The 19,267-nt window shown below is 44.0% G+C and overlaps 2 protein-coding genes across 3 annotated transcripts in view; one reads left to right on the forward strand and one right to left on the reverse strand.

Moving 5' to 3' along the window:
• NPY5R (neuropeptide Y receptor Y5) overlaps positions 1–4,863 on the reverse strand; it is a 172,167-nt gene extending 167,304 nt beyond the window's left edge. Inside the window, exon 1 of one of the 2 annotated variants that reach the window (XM_051831647.2) lies at positions 3,939–4,863. The gene's annotated coding sequence lies outside the window, so the exon portion shown is untranslated. The remainder of the gene's footprint in view (positions 1–3,938) is intronic. The other variant, XM_051831648.2, reaches the window with a different exon arrangement.
• A 33-nt stretch (positions 4,864–4,896) lies between these two features.
• NAF1 (nuclear assembly factor 1 ribonucleoprotein) overlaps positions 4,897–19,267 on the forward strand; it is a 40,075-nt gene continuing 25,704 nt past the window's right edge. Inside the window, exons 1-2 of the mRNA XM_002720551.5 lie at positions 4,897–5,385; positions 8,705–8,879. Coding sequence (XP_002720597.2) covers positions 5,060–5,385; positions 8,705–8,879 — 501 coding nt within the window. The 5' untranslated portion in view covers positions 4,897–5,059. The remainder of the gene's footprint in view (positions 5,386–8,704; positions 8,880–19,267) is intronic.

The raw sequence follows: 19,267 nt of genomic DNA on the forward strand, positions 1-19,267 counted from the left end.
ACTCTTTAAAAAAAAAAAAACAACAGAGAGATTGGGGTTTAGCCGAGGGGTTAAGATGCCTGCATCCCACATTTGAGTACCTGGTTTCAATTCCCAGTCCAGCTCCTGATTCCAGCTCCCTGCCAGTGCAGAGGTCAAAGGCAGCAGTTGATGGATTAAAGAAGTAATTGGGTCCTTGCCACTTATGTGGGAGATCTGAATTGGGTTCCCTGCTCCTGGCTTTGGCCCAGTCTAGCCCACACAATTGTGGGTGTTTAGTAAGTGAAATATCAGAAGGCAGCTTTGTCTCTCAAATAAATAAATACCGTCCCTAAACAAACAACCCAGTGATCCATAAGGTGACTGATGGGTAGTGGGGGCACTCCTAGATGGGGTGTTCTGGAAGGCTCTCTAGGGTGTAGGATTTGTATAGAGAAATGAGCAAATAAGCCATGCTAATAGAGAGAGAACAGTAAAGTGAAAATGAAACATGTGATGAACAAACTTGGTAAGTTAAAATGAAATCATAATGACCAATGAGTCTGTGGCATAAAGAGAGGGAAATAGGAGGGAAGGAGGGAAAGAATGAGAGAGAGAGAGAAAAGAAGAGGAGGAAGAGGGAAAATGAGCAGTGAAATCATGTAGAGTATTGAAAATCAAACCACAAGTCTGGATTTATGCTAACTGTGATTACAAATATTTATGGTTTCAAGCAGGAAATAACATGACATTATTTATTCTCCTTTGTGAAGTTTTCCTACTTTCACAAATTCACAGTTTTCTTTAGAAGCCTACCTCAAAAGTCACACGGTACAGCTTTCTGTTTTGGGGGGGGGGGGGTTCTGAGTGGTCCTAGTGCTTCTATAGCATGACTTCTCCCTAAGATGCCAGACCTACCATGATGCTCAGTTTATACTGGCAGCGCTGATACAAGAGGGGGGCGGGGGGGTGTGAGCAGGCTGCTAGCATGGGCCAGATTTAATGAGGGAGTCAGGGGACTGCCTTGAAATAGGAATATGGGGTGCCATATGATATCACCATGTGCTTATTAATAAATTCCCAATATTAATAAGCCTGTGTGGGTTCTTGCCTAATATTCAGGGAAGGATTCTGAATATTGGTATAAATGAACGAGGCAGCGTGATACATTTTAAGCTTTTATTCAGAGAAAGATACATAGAAGAGTGAGGGCCCTATCTAAAGGAGACCGGGAAATCTGGATTCATACTGAGTAGCAGGAGCCAGCCACATGGAGGAGCATCTAGGCCAGGAAGCATGGGGCTGGTGGCCCAAAGGCCACGTGCTCTTGGGGGTGCAGGGCAGCACGGGCCTACACTGGCAAAAAGCCAGAAAGCCAAGAGAGCGAGCCCACCATGTCCCAGGCTTTTAATCCACTTCCAAAGGGGAGTGGTTAAATAGTCTGATTGGCCAGCGGGCACACAGGTGTGGCCAGGTAGGGGCATGGAGAAGGCGTGGACTTCCAGCTCACAAAGCTGATAAATGTTATCCTGTATGCCTGCCTACAACAGCCTGATTGGGAGCGTCTCCAAGCAGAGACCATTACAGATTTTAGGAGTCTTTCCTGTTCCTTACAGCAGTATTCAGCCTGGATCAGTTACCAGTGCTTTTTCATAAAAGATGTTTAAGCTGTTTTTGTAAGGTGGATTTTGTTTTAAGGTTCACGGGAGAGTTATATCTGTGCTGCTGTGGCCTTGTGTTCTGGTAACATCTGGGCCAGGGGTGGAACTCTCCAGAAAGTTTGCATCATACGCCAAGTGTCATATAGTAAAATGCTTGATTGGGCCTTTGGGCTAGAATTAATCTTACATTCACTGGCTCATTCCCCGAACAGGGCCAACAGTCTAGGTGTTATTTTGTTTTTTAATAGTGGGTCTTATTTCAGGCCAAAGCTGCTGAACTTTGAACTAAACACCATGATGATCCCATAGCATAGGCTGGTAGCCAGAGAGTCCACCAACAGGGTGGGATGGCCAGAGGCGGCAGGAGTTGGGGAGAGGTGGAAGTTCACACACAAACCCAAGAGCAGAGTTATGCAGGATACAGAGGTCCTTGGCTCCTACTAGCTCTGGCTGTTGTTGGAAAGGAAAGATGGCAGAGGGGTAGAATACCTCATTGTGTGTGGTTCTGTTAGGTAGGAAGTCAGATATGAGCTTGTGTGTGTGTGACAAAGGCCTAAGGAGACATCTGTGTCCAGCATCTGCATCTCGGAATCATCCCGATAACCTTCCAGGGGCAGCCAGTATCTGCATCCTTCCCTGCCCCTTCTACCTGAACCTGCCAGGTGGGGGTCCCCACCCCTTCTGCCTGATAGTCTTGCAGGTGCAGCCCAGTATCTGCATTTCAATATATCTGCATTTCAAATATCCTGCCCCAGATCCCAACCTTCCAGGAGGTCCTGCTCATCCTTCCTCTAGGGCAATGCCAGCCAGGCTTCCTCCTGTCTGATAGCTTCAGTGGTAAAACTCAGATAGGAATTTTTCGTATTTACATCCAAAAAGTCCTTTGTTCCAGGAGGAGCAGAGGTGGGGAGGCAAGACCCATCCCCTTAAAAAAACCCCAGCCTCAACTGGACTGCATGCTCAGCTCAGCCCTCTGCCTCTATGATGAGCCACCTGCCTGGCCTGGCCAGGTGTACTCTCTCCACTCAACCATGTAACCCCGCTCTCCCCCAGTCTGAGCAACTGGGCACTTTCTCTCAGGTTCTGTCTGGAGAGGTGCCCATCCGTTCTTATGGATGCCCCTGCTCTAATAAACCTTGCTATTTGCTTTCCACTTGCAAGGTGTCCGGCGCATAACAAATCTTCCCAGGCAGACGGATCAATTAATTTCATAAGCTTTTATTTGGATTCCGCTCCCGGGCGAGGTTCCCCGTCCCAACAGAGCAACAGAGCGGGGCCAGGGAAGTCGCGCGTCAGAGATTGAGAGAGCTCTTTTTATAGATACAGGACGTGGGGGTTAAAGGTTGAGGCAGATCTGATCCTCATTGGTTGACCTTTAGGCACCCGCGGGGACCCTGACAAGGACTTTTCTTCCCCGGAAGTGCGGGTAGGGACTCTCCATTCCCCGAGGTATAGGCCTTCCCTCCTTGCGGATCCCAAAGCTACCACCACTTACTCTGAGTCTCACGCCTGAATTCTTTCTTGCGCGAAGACAAGAACCCCAGCAGTTCACCGGTAACAGTTCTTCACCTCTGTCACCAGAGCCGGAGCCCCCTCTTGCAGGCAGAAGCAAAGCGCTCGCACCCTACTTGAAAGGAGCACACAGAACTTGACCTGCCCCATAGGATAAGTACAAGAGGCAAGCAGCAGCCGATGTGCTTCAATTGATAAGACAAATTACGCCACCCACGACTGTACCACCAATCAGCAAGGGACTGCACTCAATCGATAAGCCTACAATGAAGCAAATATAAACCACAGCAAATCGGCCTCATGGACTCTCCTGAGAGCAGCTGAGCCAAAGCTCTTGCCCAGACCCTCTGGGATGACCAGCAACACTCAGACCTTCCCGCAAGAGAGCCTCCCCGCCAGTCCAGTGCTCGATCAACACCCGAACTCCACTAGCCTTTCGAGACCTGCATTCCTCGGTTCAGAGGCACCACCCAAGCGGACACCATGCGAATCTGCCTCCTGTAGCTAGGACGACGTGATGTGAGGAGCACTGGAAGTCGTGTGGGAACCTTGGGTGGTCGGTTACCCGGTGTGTTGCATGAATTAAGAACCTGGGATTCTCCACTGCATAATACAATCCTTATTGGAACTAATACTGCCTCAGTGCCATTACTACACTCGTGACACCTCTGGACTGCGCTTACAGCCCCCACAACGCGGCAGAGCAGGGCTGAGGTGGCTGAAGCCCTGGGGCAGGGAGCTGTTCTAAATGAGAACAAAGGGAATTAACAGAGAAAGCCACTCCAGTGCTGACTCTTGTTCACTCACCAAGTGGCCAGGGCCGGTCCAAGCTGGGAGCCTGGGTCTCTCACCTGAGTGGCAGGGACCCAAGCCTTTGGGCCATCATCTGCTGTCTTCCGAGGTGCATTAGCAGGGAGCTGGATGAGACGCGGGGCAGTCAGGCCTTGAACCTGCGCTCATATGGGAGGCAGGTGTCCATGCGGCTCCTTAAGCTGATGTACCACAACTTGGGTCTCTAATCTTATTTTTACTGATTTTCATGTATTTGGAAGGCAGGGGGCCTGAGAGACTAGCTTCCAATCGTTAGTTCACTCCTCAAATGTCGGCAACAGCTGGGAGCCACGAACTCTGTCCAGGTCTCCAATATGGGTGGCAGGAACCCAAGTCCTAGGACTCTCACCCTGTCCCTCCTAGGTGCAGTAGCAGGAAGCTGGATAGTAAGCGCAGTAGCCTGAACCTGAAACAGGCACTGTGAGATGGACTGCGGGTCCACCCCTCATCATCGTTCCCAGGAAACAATGTCAACTTCAGTATAGACATCACCATAATATCGACATTCCGCCAACTTCCGACCATCATGACTGCTGTCTTTATTTCGAGAGTGCTTTGGAGAACGAAACGCAGAATAGTGCTAGTCACCACTGGGTTTTTATTTTTGTGAACGTATTCATCAATGCTGGATCTAGCTTCACTTGAAAGAAGTTATCAAAGCGTCTTGTCAAACTGGCTCAAGTCTGTGACGGAACCTAGCACCCCTTCCATGGCCACTGTTCGGTACGTGGCGCCTGGAGCACTGTTTCGGGCCCGACCCAGCAGTAAGAAACTCTGGCCTGGCGGCACGGCGGCGTCAGACGGGAAGGGACGGTCCAGCGAGAGCAGAGGCCCCGCACGCCCGTTTTGCAAACACGCGGAGGCCCCGCCGCGCCTCCGGCGAGCGCCGTCGCGCCGTCGCGCCTCTTGCGTCACACGCTCCCCCGGAAGTGCCGCCCCGAGCGCGGTGGGGGCGTGTCTTCGGGCTCCTTCGCGTTTCGTTCCCGGAGAAACGCGGGAAGTTGGCCCGCGCGCTCTTGCCCCGCGGCTGTGGTTGTGTCGTGTTGCGGGAACGCTGCACCAGAACCTGAGGAAGACCCTGTCTCAGGCTCGGCGCCATGGAGGTGGTGGAGGCCGCCGCCGCTCAGCTGGAAACTCTGAAATTCAGCGGCCCGGGCCCTGGGGGTGGCGAAGGCCCGGCGCCGCACGCTGCGAGCTCAGCGCCGCAGACGCCGGTGCAGTCGGATGCGGGGTCCCTGGACACTGGGCAGACGGCGGTGGCGCCTCTGGTCGGGGAGCGGCCGCCGCAGCCTGCGCTGAGCGCCGTCGCGGGCGGGAGCCCCGAGCCGCCGCCGCCCTGCGGGGACCCGGGCGAGGAGGCGGAAGCGCAGCCCCCTAATTCTCTGGGCACCTCGGATTCGGATTCGGACTCGGACTCCGACAGGTCGGGTGCTGGCGGGCCCCGGAGGGGCGGGGAGGGGCCGGGGCCTAGCCGCCCCGAGGGTGCTCCGGCCCCAGCGAGGCGGGCGCAGGTGCTGCGGGCGCACCTGTCGGGTCGTGCCCTGCAGTCGCGTGTGAGCCTGGGCTTGGGCCGTCAGTGCTCGCTTCTCTCCCGGGTTTGGTACCCCGAGAGGTACTGTGTGCAGAGTGCATTCCTTTTTAGTTAGACTAATAATACCCGGGGATATTGGGTTATCCCGTCAAGTTCAGTTGGGAGATGTACCTTTGTGGTTATAGTTTGAGTTTCACCATAGGGCTGAGTTTGTTTGTTTTAAAGTCAAGTTTAGCGTATGATGATCTTGTTTGTTGAACTGGATAAATCGAGGTACAGGGTTTCCTTTGGACTGTTTGAAAGCTAGCTCTTTTGACAGTGACGTGAATAGAATCCGAGTATGTTCATGGAATTAGCCAAACCTTGCTTTTTGGTAGTAGTTAGTGCTCTAAAAGTCTCCCCACCCCGCCCCTGTCCCATCCTCTGTATGCAGCCTCTTTGCAGAGAGAGGCCATCCACGTGAGGAATGATGCTAAATCACACCGAACGTTGTCCCCGAGTATTTGCGTGTGTTAGGTAGGGTGCTGAGCAAGTAAGCAGGCAGGCACGCGGGAGGAGCAGTTTTCCGGGGAAGTCAGCAGCTGAAAGAGTGGAGGAGAAGGCATGAAAGATACTGAGAGGAAGCAAGAAGCCAGCGAGCAGTGCTGTCGGCCAGGCATCGGACTTCGCAGTGCATGCCGCCGAGAAGTGGTGGTGGACGACCTGGGACAAGTTTTCAAGCAGATATGGGGATATGGAATCCCCATAGGACAACTTAGCGGCTGGACACCACGTTTGACAGATAACTGAAAAAAGTGCCAACCGACAACTATCTGCCTTTATTAGCGAGGCAATGTTTTGACGCATTTGTCTTTGGTTTCCCGTTCTTCGTAGTTAGGAAAAAGTCCTGTGGGAGCTAGGGAAGGAGGTAAATTCTACTTTTGGTGAGTAAGGAGGGCCTTGGAGGAGGTGGTACCTATCTGTGTTGAGCTTTTAAAGAGCCTGTACAGAAGGGCTTTCCTGGGCTGAGGGCGTTTCAGGCGAGGAAATAGCGTTGGTAATGATACTTGGTCATTAAAATAAAGGGGGATGTGAAAAGTTATATAGACTTGTATGCTAGATGTAGGCCCTGCGTGAGAGGTGATAGGAGGTGGGATTTTGAGAGTTACCAGGAACCTGTTTGCAAAAGGCTCTGAGGTGTCATGCTAAGGGATGTGACTTGTTTTGTACACATACACAGTGCATTTACGGAAAAACTTCTTAAACTTTTCTGTATGTTTATTTTCTTAGTAAAAAGTATAAGGAGTAGTACAAACCAATGTAATTACACCTTGACTTAACAACTACTAACACTTTGAAACTATTTTCTTAATATATATTTTTTAACTACTTTATTTATTTGAAAGAGTTACAGAGAGAGGTAGAGCCAGAGAGAGAGGTCTTCCATTCTGCTGGTTCACTCCCCAAATGACCTCAATGGCCAGAGCTGAGCTGATCCGGAGCCAGGAGCCAGGAGCTTCTTCCAGGTCTCCCATGGAGGTGCAGGGGCCCAAGGACTTGGGCCATTTTCTGTTCCTTTCGCAGGCCATAACAGAGCTGGATTGGAAGAGGAGCAGCTGGGACTCAAACTGGCACTCATATGGGATGCTGGCGCTGCAGGTTGGGGTTCTAACCAGCTATACCACGGCGCTGGCCTCTTAATATGTTACTGACCTGTTCTAAAGATGATTGTACACATTGTAACACTTTAATTCATGCATTCTTGAGAACATTCTCCTACTAAATACAATGCTGTTATCACAGATAAAATTAGTAGTAATTCTATCATGTGTATGTCCAGTAATAGTTTTTTTTTTTTTTTAAGATTTATTTATTTATTTGAAAGGCGGAAATAGAGAAGGAGTGAAAGGGGGAGAAAGAGAGCTTCCATCCACTGGTTCATTCCCCAAATGGTTGCAGTGGCCGGAAACAGGAGCCAGGAGCTTCTTCTGGGTCTCCCATGTGGCTACAGGGGCCCAAGTACCTTGGCCATCTTGTATTGCTTTCCCAGGCACATTATCAGGGCGCTGGATCGGAAGTGGAGCAGCTAGGACCGGAACTGGTGCTCATATGGGATGCCAGCGCTAAAAGCGGAATCTTAACCTTGTACGCCACAGCACCGGCCCCTGTAATAGTTTTGTTTTTAAAGTGAGCACATGGAGTGATTAGGATAGGAGATCATGAGTAGGAGAAGATGACAACAGTAGAATGAAAAGGTGGTTATTTATTGGCATTAAAACTGTTAACAGGAAAGTAGATGAAAAGTGGAGGCCTGGAATAGGGCCATAATAGCAGTGAAGTTTAGATGACGAGGTGGAATAGGACTGAAGTTTACCCATCTGGAGAAAGGACTTTATTTTATCGTTGGTGTGAGAATGCAGTAGCTCAAAATGATTCCAAAGTTTCAAACTCTAGTGGCTGGATTTTAAAGACTAAGCCATGCAGTAACATGGAAGTTCAAAGAGAGAAGCAGTTTCAAAAACCAGAATGTGCTTTTCCCACTTGTTTTTAAGGACGCAAGTATGAGGTATATGTAGGTCATTCATCCATAGATGACCAGAATGCATCCAGAGGCTAAGGGAGGCGTTTAGAGGTGTCACGGCTAAAGACTTAGAAGTTAGTCTGCACATGGATGATGTGGAAATCATTAGAGGATGAGAGTGTTCATGCAGAGTACAGAGATAGGAGAGCCAGTGATGAGGGTGGAACTGTTAAAAATCAGCGTTTAAATGGGGTGGGAGCAGAGAGCCAGCGAACAAATTTTAAACTGAGATGTGGATTACTGGTGACACTGTCTGTGGAAATCTGAAGGACCAAAGGAGTTCTCAGCAGATAGATTTGTTGAAGTCTCAAGTTGAAGACTGCGAAGAAACTTTATTGGCAGTTGAGTTAATCTGGGTGTTGGAGACAGAGAGGTGACTTTGTCTAGAGCTCCCTTTTGTCAACGATTTGTCATGTGCTTGATTATTGAAATAAATGAAATTATTGAAGGAATGTTTGGGTCTTAGCAGAGTTTTGAAAATGTGCTTGGTGGATTAAAGACTACTTTCCAGTACTGTAGTCAACTTCAATTATGCTAGATTTGAATTAGACCAGCAATAGAGTAAACATGTAGAGTAGATAGGTCCTAATTGAATAGTGTTAATATTGTTACATAATACTCAACCAAGTTTTCAACTTATTCTTCCTACAGTGAGACAGATTCAGATAGTTCAAGCTCTTCCTCTTCATCATCGTCATCTTCCTCCTCCTCCTCATCATCTCGTGTGTCATTTCCTCCAGTGCTGTCAGATGGAGAAGATGATTTACAAGTTGAGAAGGAAAGTAAGAATTTTCCTCTTAAAACAAAAGATGAGTTACTTCTTAATGTAAGTACTTGGATCTGTTAAGTTTAATTTGCATGTTTTACACCACTGTGGTTCTGATATCGATCTTACTTGGCCTCAGCCTAAGTAAACCTCAGAGAGAGATTCTCCAGAAAATAGATATTTATTTGGGAATCCAGTAGTGTTGCAATGGGAATATACATGCTCAAGTAAACTACAAGTGTATTCAAAGATGTACTGGGAGGGGGTGGGGCTTCTAAAGGGCCAATGAGGAAAATTACATGAGATACTTGACTAAAATCACCCTTGGGCACAAGAATTAGCAACAGCGGTGGTGCCAGTCTGAAGCTGAACAGACAGTTGCTGGGCAGATGTCTTTGCGGAAGTGTTTTTTGGCTAAAGCTAGGAGCTGGGAACTAAGTTCAGGTCTCCCTGTGGGAACCTGACCCTGAGGCAGCGCTGCCGCTTCCCAGGTCTGCATTCCCAGCAAGCTGGAAGCCAGCGCTGCAGCCAGGAGTCAAAGCAGACACTTCAGTGTGGGAGTGGACGTTTTAGTTGGTTTCTTAAGTGCTAGGCTTAATGCCCACCCTGTTTCTCTTTTTCTCTCCTTAAAATAAATTTCCTGCTTCATTTATGCTTTATGCATTGAAAACTTCGATTTGTATGCTGAGATTCATTTTTTTCATGCTACATCTGTGTTGATAACTCTTAATAACCTTTCACAAAGGCTGCCACCTCATGTAGCAATTTTTTGAAAGCTTTGGGAGACTTGTTTGGTCTCTTGTCTATATCTAGACCACCTTTCTGTGTAAGTCCTCCCTTACATATATAAAAATAAATAAAAGGTTGTAGTATTTTTGTAAATGTATATCATTGTATTATTTATTTTACTAGGTCCGGAATGCTTACCTTGGGAATACCTTGAAATGTAATGCAAACATTTTATAGTTTGTTTGCTCTGATAATTATGCCTATATTATCATCAGAAAAATCAGAAAGGGTCTGTGACCACATGGAAGCCAGGGATCATGTTTTTTGAGAACTGAGCTTATTTCTGGTCTTTGTAGTCCTTATAAAGCATTACAGATACTGAGTTAATTCAGTTGTAAGTAATATATGATTATAGAGTGAGAGCATTCTTTTGATAAATTGTAACACAGTTGTCATTTGCTAGGTGCTGTAAAAAAGATCAATCCAGTTTCTTCTCATAATGTGTAGTGGAGGGAGACTGACATTTAATAAAGCAGAGATAGACATATTTAATTGTTAAAAGTGCTATTGGATTGTGTAAGTGTATGTTTGACTTGTATCAGAAAATTCCATTTTCACTAGTGAAGTATTTTTCTAACTTTTGAAACTGAACAGTGAGCCGGCGCCGTGGCTCACTAGGCTAATCCTCCACCTTGCGGCGCTGGCACGCCGGGTTCTAGTCCTGGTCAGGGCGCCGGATTCTGTCCTGGTTGCCCTTCTTCCAGGCCAGCTCTCTGCTGTGGCCAGGGAGTGCAGTGGAGGATGGCCCAAGTGCTTGGGCCCTGCACCCCATGGGAGACCAGGAGAAGCACCTGGCTCCTGCCATCGGATCAGCGCAGTGCGCCGGCCGCAGCGGCCATTGGAGGGTGAACCAACGGCAAAGGAAGACCTTTCTTTCTGTCTCTCTCTCTCACTGTCCACTCTGCCTGTCAAAAAAAAAAAAAAAAAAAAAAAAACCAAAACTGAACAGTGGACTGATGTGTTCTTTTTTATGACAGATCAAAGGGATCATTTGAAAGGATAGAAGAGACAATTGCAGTCTTTATTTTTTTAATTTTAGGTTCTTGATTAACTTCACTTTATAGTTTCGTGATTAGAAAGGAGATTTATTAGAAGTACCTGGTCATTTAGAACATTCTGCTGGTAGAGTTAGGTAGCACAATGATGTATCCTTTGGTTTGCCCTAAATCTCTGACTTAGGGCTCTAAAAGAATCTATTAGGATTTCTTGAAGATTTCAACTGTGAAGTTCAAGGGAAGAGAATGGCTTGGTTCTGAATACCAGTTTATGGCTGTAAGTTCTCAGTATCCTTAGGACTCTGTTGCCTGTTAGGGCTGGGAGTTTCGCTTCAGATACTTTGAATGAAACTCATGGGGAGAACTTCTGCTGACTTATCTGAGGCTTGGTAAATAGCCTGGTACAAATCACTGAGGCCTGTGGAATGGGTCTTCAAATTGCTTGGGCATGAATCCATAGTTGTTCCTGATTGTGGGCAAGTGTGTAGGAGAGAGTGTGAGAGTGTCTACGGAAAAGGAAGTGCTTAGCAGAGCACGTGGCTGGTGTAGAGAAGGCTGACCCTCTCTCCAGAGCAGTTGACAGAAAGGGAGTGTGAATGTGTGTGCCTGTTGAGGAGGGTTGGTGTTGCGTGTGTGCCGTCATCCCCATGTAAACCACTAGAAACTACAGTGGCTATTAAGGCAGATCTTGCTGCTGCTTTTATATGTCTCTTGGACGTTCTTAGAGTTCTCTGAATGCCATTTTATTCTTTCTTTATGGGCTGGTTTCCTCTATTTACCTTGTAGAACAGTCTTTTTAATGTTTTAGTGTACGTGGATGTAGATGGATTTTTGTATCCTGGGCTCTATCTCTGACATCTTTTTTTTCAGCTTCCCCATGCACTGGTCAGTGTTAGATTTCTTTATTCGCATTTGGGACTTAGGGTAGTTTTGTCTTTGTTTTGTATGAAATGACAATTCCTTCTTCCTAGGAGGTGGCTCCTCATTTGCTACAGCTGGCTCTGATTGCCGTGGTACTGTTTGTTCGGGACTTCTGATACATCACCTGCACTTTGGCAGCAAAGCGTTGTTTGTCTTAGGTGGTGTGTAGCTGCTAGCTCTCTGTGGTCTATTAATTTAATTACCCAATGAAATTTTAAAGAAGGTTATTGTAGTAGTCTATATAACTTTGCTAAAAAGCATACATAAATTCAAATATGCTAAGCAGCTAATGTCAGTTTTAGAGTTTGTGCTGGCCCTTCAGGGATTTCGAGAACATAGCCATGCCTGACAGAGTCCAGGTTCATGTCCTCCCTTCTGAAGTGTTTTCATCCTCTACGTAGTTTCCTGCTGCAGTTCAGGCATGTTGAGCTTAAGTTTTACCTCTAATCATTGTGCTTCTCAAGCAAGAATGTTGTCTCTGGGTTTGTCTCTAAATCTTTGCCATTATTGCAAAGTTATTTCTCAGTGGTATAATTACGGTCTGTGCAGAACTTTGGTTGTAGATATATGGTAACTACAGTAAAGTAACTTTGACATTGTTATTTTTAAAATTAAATCTTAGCTGCAGTTCTTTTGGAATTGGGTTAAAGACAAATCTTCTCATCTGAAGATTTAATTATAATTCAGTTTACAACAAGAAGTCGAAGTGGTTAGAGAAGAGAAATACAAGAGGGATTATTGAGCCTTAGAGGCAATGGAGAATCTTTAACTAGCTGTCTTCATAATATCATGATTATGTCATTTAGTTGAGCCAGGTAGACTTCTTTTAAACATAACTCTCCATTAATGCCAAGAAAGTTTATGTATAACCTGCATGGTGACTATTAAGGCAGCATACATCTTTTTTTTTTTTTTTTCTTTTTAAAGATTTATTTTATTTATTTTAAAGAGTTAAAGAGAGAGGTGGAGACAGAGGTCTTCATCTGCTTGTTCACTCCACCCGAAGCCAGGAGTTTCTTCGGGGTCTCCCACGTGGGTACAGGGGCCCAAACACATGGCTGTCTTCTGCTTTCCCAGGCTATAGCAGAGAGCTGGATCCCAGCGCTGCAGGCTGGGGCTTTAACCTTCTACACCACAGTGCTGGCCCCGGCAGCATGCATTTTAACAGCTTTGGAACTATATTAACCTACATAGGATTTATTCAGTGGTTCAATGAATTGGAAAATTAAGTTTTCTTTGAAAAATGTTCTCAGCATTTTTTTTTTGTGCAAGCTCTTCATTGAAATACATTAAATGTAATTAAAAATTAAGAAGCATAAAAATATTTGACATTGTGATATTTCAGAATCTTAATTAGAATTGAGTTTTATAAATGAATGCCTATTGTATTGTCTTCTGTGTGCTTATAGCAGGGGTGGGGAACATGGCCTGTTGGATATATAAGGCCTGTGAAGGCATTTGTTCTACCCCTACCAAGGCAATTACAAGCGGGTCTTGAAATTCAGTCAACTGAGGCCAGTGCTGTGGTGTAGCTGGTAAAGTTACCACGTGCAGTGCCGGCATCTCATGGGCATTGGTTCAAGTCCTGGTTGCTCCACTTCTGATCCAGCTCTCTTCCATGGCTTGGGAAAGCAATAAGATGTCCCGAGTCCTTGGGCCCTTGCACCCACGTGGGAGAACTGGAAGAAACTCCAGGCTCCTGGCTTTGGAACAGCCTAGGCCATTTGGGGAGTGAACCAGCTGGTGGAAGATCAATCTCTCGCTCGCTCTCTCTCTTTCACTCTGCCTTTCAGATAATTTTTTTTTAAAGAAATTCAGTCAGTTTTTACCAGGCTTATTTTTAAATTTATAATTTTGTATGGTCTACAGATGCTATTAAATATCCAAGTGGCCCTTAGCAGAAAAAGGTACCCCATCTTGGCTTATAGGGATGAAAAATAGGTAATACTTCAATAGGGATAATAATGTGTTTGTGCAAATGATGTAGAATCACCAAAAGTTCTTGGAAGCAATTCTTGGAAAATTGAACCTTTATAATTTGAAGACTGCCTGTGATATAAGAAGTCCAATGTGTAGCTAGGTTGAGTGTACTGTATTTGCTTCTGATTTTTGGCAGTGTAGACACATACTGTAACATGACCAATGGAAATATCTGGGTCATCTCAAAATGGTTAGAAACTGCAGAATAGTATTTCATATCCATTTGATATCCCATCAGCTATATAATTGTATTACACTTAGATCTTCACTACTAATTACTAATTGAACATTTTGTTTTCAAGGTCTTAGCTTGGTTTATAAGTTTTGTCCTAAATGCAGGCCTTTTTCAACTCAAGTGTTTTGTGACTCCATGTATATTTGGAATTTTTGCATTCTATCCTAGAATATCGATTGCACACTTTTCAAACCAGCAAAGGCTGGTTACTTGAAAGGCAATTATTTTTCAGTAATCCTTGGTGTTTTTCAAAATTTAATGCTCAGATTTGTTAAACAAATTAAAATTTTATACTTTACATTTTGAAATTATTTCAAAAAGCTTACATGAAGCATGAATGATACCTTAAAATTCAAATAAATTCTGTTTTTTCAGTAGAGTGTCCATACAAGTCCTGTGTATATTCATACATATGATTATTATTATACAGGAGCAATCCATTTTTTCGGTTCCATTATTCCCCAGTAGATTTTATTAAGTGAGTTATGCTGATTACTGTGGAGGATAAAGACAACCTTTTAAAGAAAGTGAAAGACAAACTTGTGCTGGAAGCAAAGTGACACCAGTGTTAAGGACTAAGTGTCATGCATAAGTGGTACATCACATAGGAAGCTGTCAGCTGGGAATGGAGAGAGAGGTACTTGGTAACTTGCACTGTATTGGTCAAGAAAGGCATCACAGCTTGAACTCAGACTGAAAGGAGATGGGATATGTATGGAGTGACAAGAGAGGAGCCTGTAATATTGCTAAGGAAAAGGCCGTGCCTGTCACATGGCAGTTACGGTCTCAGCGTAGCTCACGTCGTAGAAGCTTGAGGAATGCTTGCGTGTTCATTCATTTATCCATACAGCTAGTCTTGTGAATTCTAAAATGAACATTTTTCAACCTTTTAGCATTTCTGAAAAATTTTGGCTACTTTATGGCATTTTGGAGTTACTTTACAGTGATTTTTTCTTACTGATGTATGAATTAGTGAGTTGATGAAATATGTGCTCCTCAGTTAACATTGGCGATATACTGAGTGACTCGTGTATTCATTGTTGGCCTCTTTTTCTTACTGAGAGATTATTACTTTATTTCAGTTTTATATTTATGTGAGTCAATTTTTGAAGATACTCTTAGGAATTTGTTTCTGTGATAGTAATTTTAAAGAAAAAAAAGGATGAGTGTATTTTGTTCCTTTAAGAAACAAAAATATAAAGACACTTCCAGGTGAAGTATTGATGTTGATTTTGTAGGTGAAAATATTTACTGGTCTATTCTAAGTCAGTGTTTTCTGCCATATACAACAGTGTAAGGGCATTAATGCTTATGAGTGACAGTTAAAGAAATAGCTGAGTTTCATAGAAACCGTAAAATTACTTTCCCTGAAGCAGTTAATGAATTAGGCTAAATTTTAAATGTGGTGATAGTTTACAAAAAATTTATAACCCTGGGACTGGTATTTTGGCACAGTGATTAAATTTTCCCTTACAACATTGGCATTCCAAATGGGAATGCTGGTTTGAGTCCTGGCTGCTCCACTTCTAATCCAGCTTCCTAATAATGTGTCTGGGAAGGCAGTGGAAGATGGACCAAAGGCTTGGGGCCTTACCATGCTTGTGGGAGGAGGCCAGGATGGAGCTTCTGACTTCTGGCATCGGCCTGGCCCAGCACTGGCTGTTGTGGCCATTTGGTTTTGCCTTTCAAATAAATGACTGGATAAATCCCTAAAAAGAATGTACACATCTAACCCATTGTTTTTCCAATATGTTTTACCAGCTATAGGAAAAAAAAAATCCAATCTTGGCTCTCAGTGCTCCAGGGATTGGATCCTACTTTTCAACTATATTTGAAAGGTGAAGGCTCACCAAGTAGTATCAGGTAATTGGCTGCCATATGCATGTCCTCTCTTTTTGGGTAATGTGAGAAAAGTGGTCAGATAATTTCATTTTATCTTTCTCACTTTTCTCAGTTCTCCCCAGACTAGCAGCACCAAACCGAATCACTTTGCATTTGGAATGTTTGATTCCTTCCCCAGCCATCTCTGCTCTTCTTTTTCTATATTTGTGAGTGGAAATCCAAATCAGTGTTCTTTAGATATTTTACCTTAGAAGGTCATCAAATTATTACTATTAATACTATTTTTGCCAAGTAATAAGCCTTCAGAATAGCTACAGAAGTCAAGGACGTTTTGAAATGTGTGTGTTAACTTCTCAAAGGACCACTTTTAATACATTTGCCCCTTTAATTTTTACAATGGAAATTTTAGACACTTTTACGTGCTGTGGCAATAACTTAATTTTTAGTAGGGTGGATTTTTGATGTTATATGCTGCTCATTTGAATATTTTGCTTGACTAATTTTGTAGGCATTACAGGTGTTTAGAGAATCTATATCTAGTAATAGCTTGACATAATTGCTAACAACAATAGGCTGACAGTAGGCTGACAATAATTGTTCTTTCATGGATATTTCAGAAGGGTGGTTAGGATCTTTGATTTCTTTAATGCTGTAGTTCTGAGTGTTACCACAGAATCATAGTAATTACTGTGTTCAGGTCTGGTGTATAATTTCTGTGTTAGTGTACTCTTTTTTTATTACATTCAGTTGAACAGTATTTATGTTGTTAAAATTTGAATTAACTGTCTAGAACTTTTACTTACTTTTGTACACATTTTCATTTCCTAAGTGATGTATATGGATTAGCACTATGACTTCATAGTGATTTGGTCCATGTTGTTATAATGTAGTGTTAAGATTACACTTGCATTAATGGTTGGAAACAGATCCATGCTGTTAGTACCAGGATTTATGTTTTGTAATGGAGGGCTCTTTTTTTTTAATATTTATTAATTTATTTGAAAGTTATAGTTACACAGAGAGAGAAGGAGAGGCAAAGAGAGAGAGGTCTTCCATCCGCTGATTCACTCCCCAATTGGTCACATTGGCTGGAGCTGTGCTGATCCAAAGCCAGGATCCAGGAGCTTCTTCTGGGTCTCCCACATGGATGCAGGGGCCCAAGGACTTGGACCATCTGCCACTGCTTTCCCAGGCCATAGCAGAGAGTTGGATTGGAATTGGAGCAGCCAGGACTTGAAACCCATGCCCATATGGAATGCTGGCACTCTAGGAGGCGGATTTAACCCACTACGCCACAGTGCCGGCCCTTTGGAGGGCTTTTCTGTTATGTCATGTTAGTCTATCTTTTTGCAATGGTGGGAATATTCTCTATCAATGCTTTCTTTCTTTCTTTTGAAAGATGAGAGAGAGATTTTCCATTCATTGGTTCACTCCCCAGATAGCCACTATGGCCAGGGCTGGGCCAGGTGGAAGCTAGGAGCTTCATTTGGGTCTCCCATGTGGGTTGCAGTGCCTCAGACACTTGGACTATCTTCCATTGCTTTTCCCCGGCTATCTTGCACTGTCTTCTGTTGCTTGTCCCAGGGAGCTGGATTGGAAGTAGAGCAGCTGGGACATGGACCAGTGCCCATGGAGATGCCAGTGCCACCAGTGGTAGCTTTACCGTCTTTACCACAACTGTGGCCCCTCCCATGCTTTCTTATGCTGTAGTTAGTGCTGGTAAAGGTGGCTTGTGTGACTGTCAGCCAGATTTTAAAATTAGCTTTAATTAAATTTATGTAGTCAAATATAGTTATAGTATAGTATTGGATAAGTAAAATAAAAGGAGTCTTTCCCACTCATTCATCCGTCTATCCTTAGGCATCGTAGGGGGATCTAGACTCATACTGAAGTGTTCCTAACCTGCTTTAAGTAGACTTCCTGTCTTGTGTTTTCAGTTATGATGAGGGTCATTCTCTCCCATTCTTCCCTCATTATCTATTTATATCTTGCGTGCACTGTCAGAATGGTAATGAGCCTCAGAGTGTGTTCTGGACATCTTTTCTACGTGTGTGTGTGTGTGTGTGTCTTGACTATCACATGGATATGCCCCTTCTTCACAGATGGAGAAGCAGTAGTTTTTATTTCCTTATGAGATTATGCAACTGATAATACTGATCTTACTAGACCCAGCTGCTTTGTTATCAGGGAGCCAGTTGTTCATCTGATAATTACAGTGTTTGTCCCATCAAACCTTTGCCTAAGTCCTAGACACTTAAGTTTCTTAAAAGCCTATTGTTTTTCCTTTTTCTTTTTTTTTTTATTTTTATTTTTGAGAAGGTTGGGTTCAGGTCTTTTTTATTACTTGAGGATTTTGTATTGAATTATGTTTTCATTATCTGATTTCTGCTCTGACTAAAAAGACTGTGACTTCTGAGATTTTTATTTAGTCTGAACTGATGAAGTTGGTTGTTCATTTAATAAATAGATCCTAGATACCTACTGTGTGCTTACCATCTTTCTGATGCTCCAGCAGTGAGCAGAGTTGCCCAGATCTTAGTTAATTGTTGGATTTATTGTGTGGTTAGAGACATGGACATTATGTAAGCAAACAAACAGAATTTTAAGCAATAATATATTTAAAACAGCAGGATAATATAAAGAGAATGACTAGGCATGGTGGTGGGAAGGTACTTTAGATTTAATAGTTAGGGAGGATATGGTGGCATTGGCATCCAGATATCAAGGTAAGATCTTACTTTGCTCCATCTGACATGACAATACATGGAGCTTCCTCTCTGAACCTGCTGAAGTTCTGGCTCTTTGAACTTGACTGAGATCTTCAAAGAAGCACATCTTTTGGATGAATTCTTGTTATGTGGTTTGGGACATTTTTCCCTCTGTCGTCTTCTGTGCTCATTAAGAAGATCAAAGAGGTTTGTTTTCTTTTGAGTCAGTCACCAAAATATCTGCCATTCTCAAGGCAAGTATATACTGCCTCAGTTAACTGGACTTTATAAGGCAGAACACTCGTTTCATTTACTTATCTCTTGCATGTTTGTGTACAGTATTCAGCGTTTTTTTTTTTTTTTTTTTTTTGTATTTATTTCGTGTTCTGCAAAGTATTTATGATAGAGTGTTCGTGAGCATTCCTTTTTGGAGGTTGGTTCTGTTACTGTCAAGGGGCAACTTAACGCCTGTAAAGAAGTGCTCAGGAAACTGTATATACATTCCTGTGGTGCAGGGTAATAGGATCACTGAACTGAAATTGGAACTGTGTGATGATCACAGATAGCGGTGCCTGGGTCTGATTTTCTCCCCTAAGTTTGTTTCTGCACAAAATCAGAGATCCTCCCAATGTGTAGTAGAAACTTCATTCTTAAATGCAGGTTGGAAACAAGGCAGTGACTGGAATTAAGGAAACCTGCCAGATGTGTCTTATTAACATTTTTATTTATTCATGTATTTTCATTTATTTGAAAGGCAGAGAGACAGAGATCAGTTTTCTTTTTGCTGGTTCAGTCTCCAGATAACCACAACAGCTGGGGCTGGGCCATGCTGAAATCAGGAGTGCAGAACTCAAGCTGAAGCTCCCACTTAGGTGGTAGGGACTCAGCTACTGGGGCCATCACCTGTTGCCTCCTAGGGTGCACATTAGCAGGAACTTCAGTCAAGCATATTTGAGACTTGAACTTGGGTGCTCCAGT

This window comes from Oryctolagus cuniculus, chromosome 8 (genome assembly GCF_964237555.1).
Source record: "Oryctolagus cuniculus chromosome 8, mOryCun1.1, whole genome shotgun sequence".
Classification (NCBI taxonomy): domain Eukaryota; kingdom Metazoa; phylum Chordata; class Mammalia; order Lagomorpha; family Leporidae; genus Oryctolagus; species Oryctolagus cuniculus.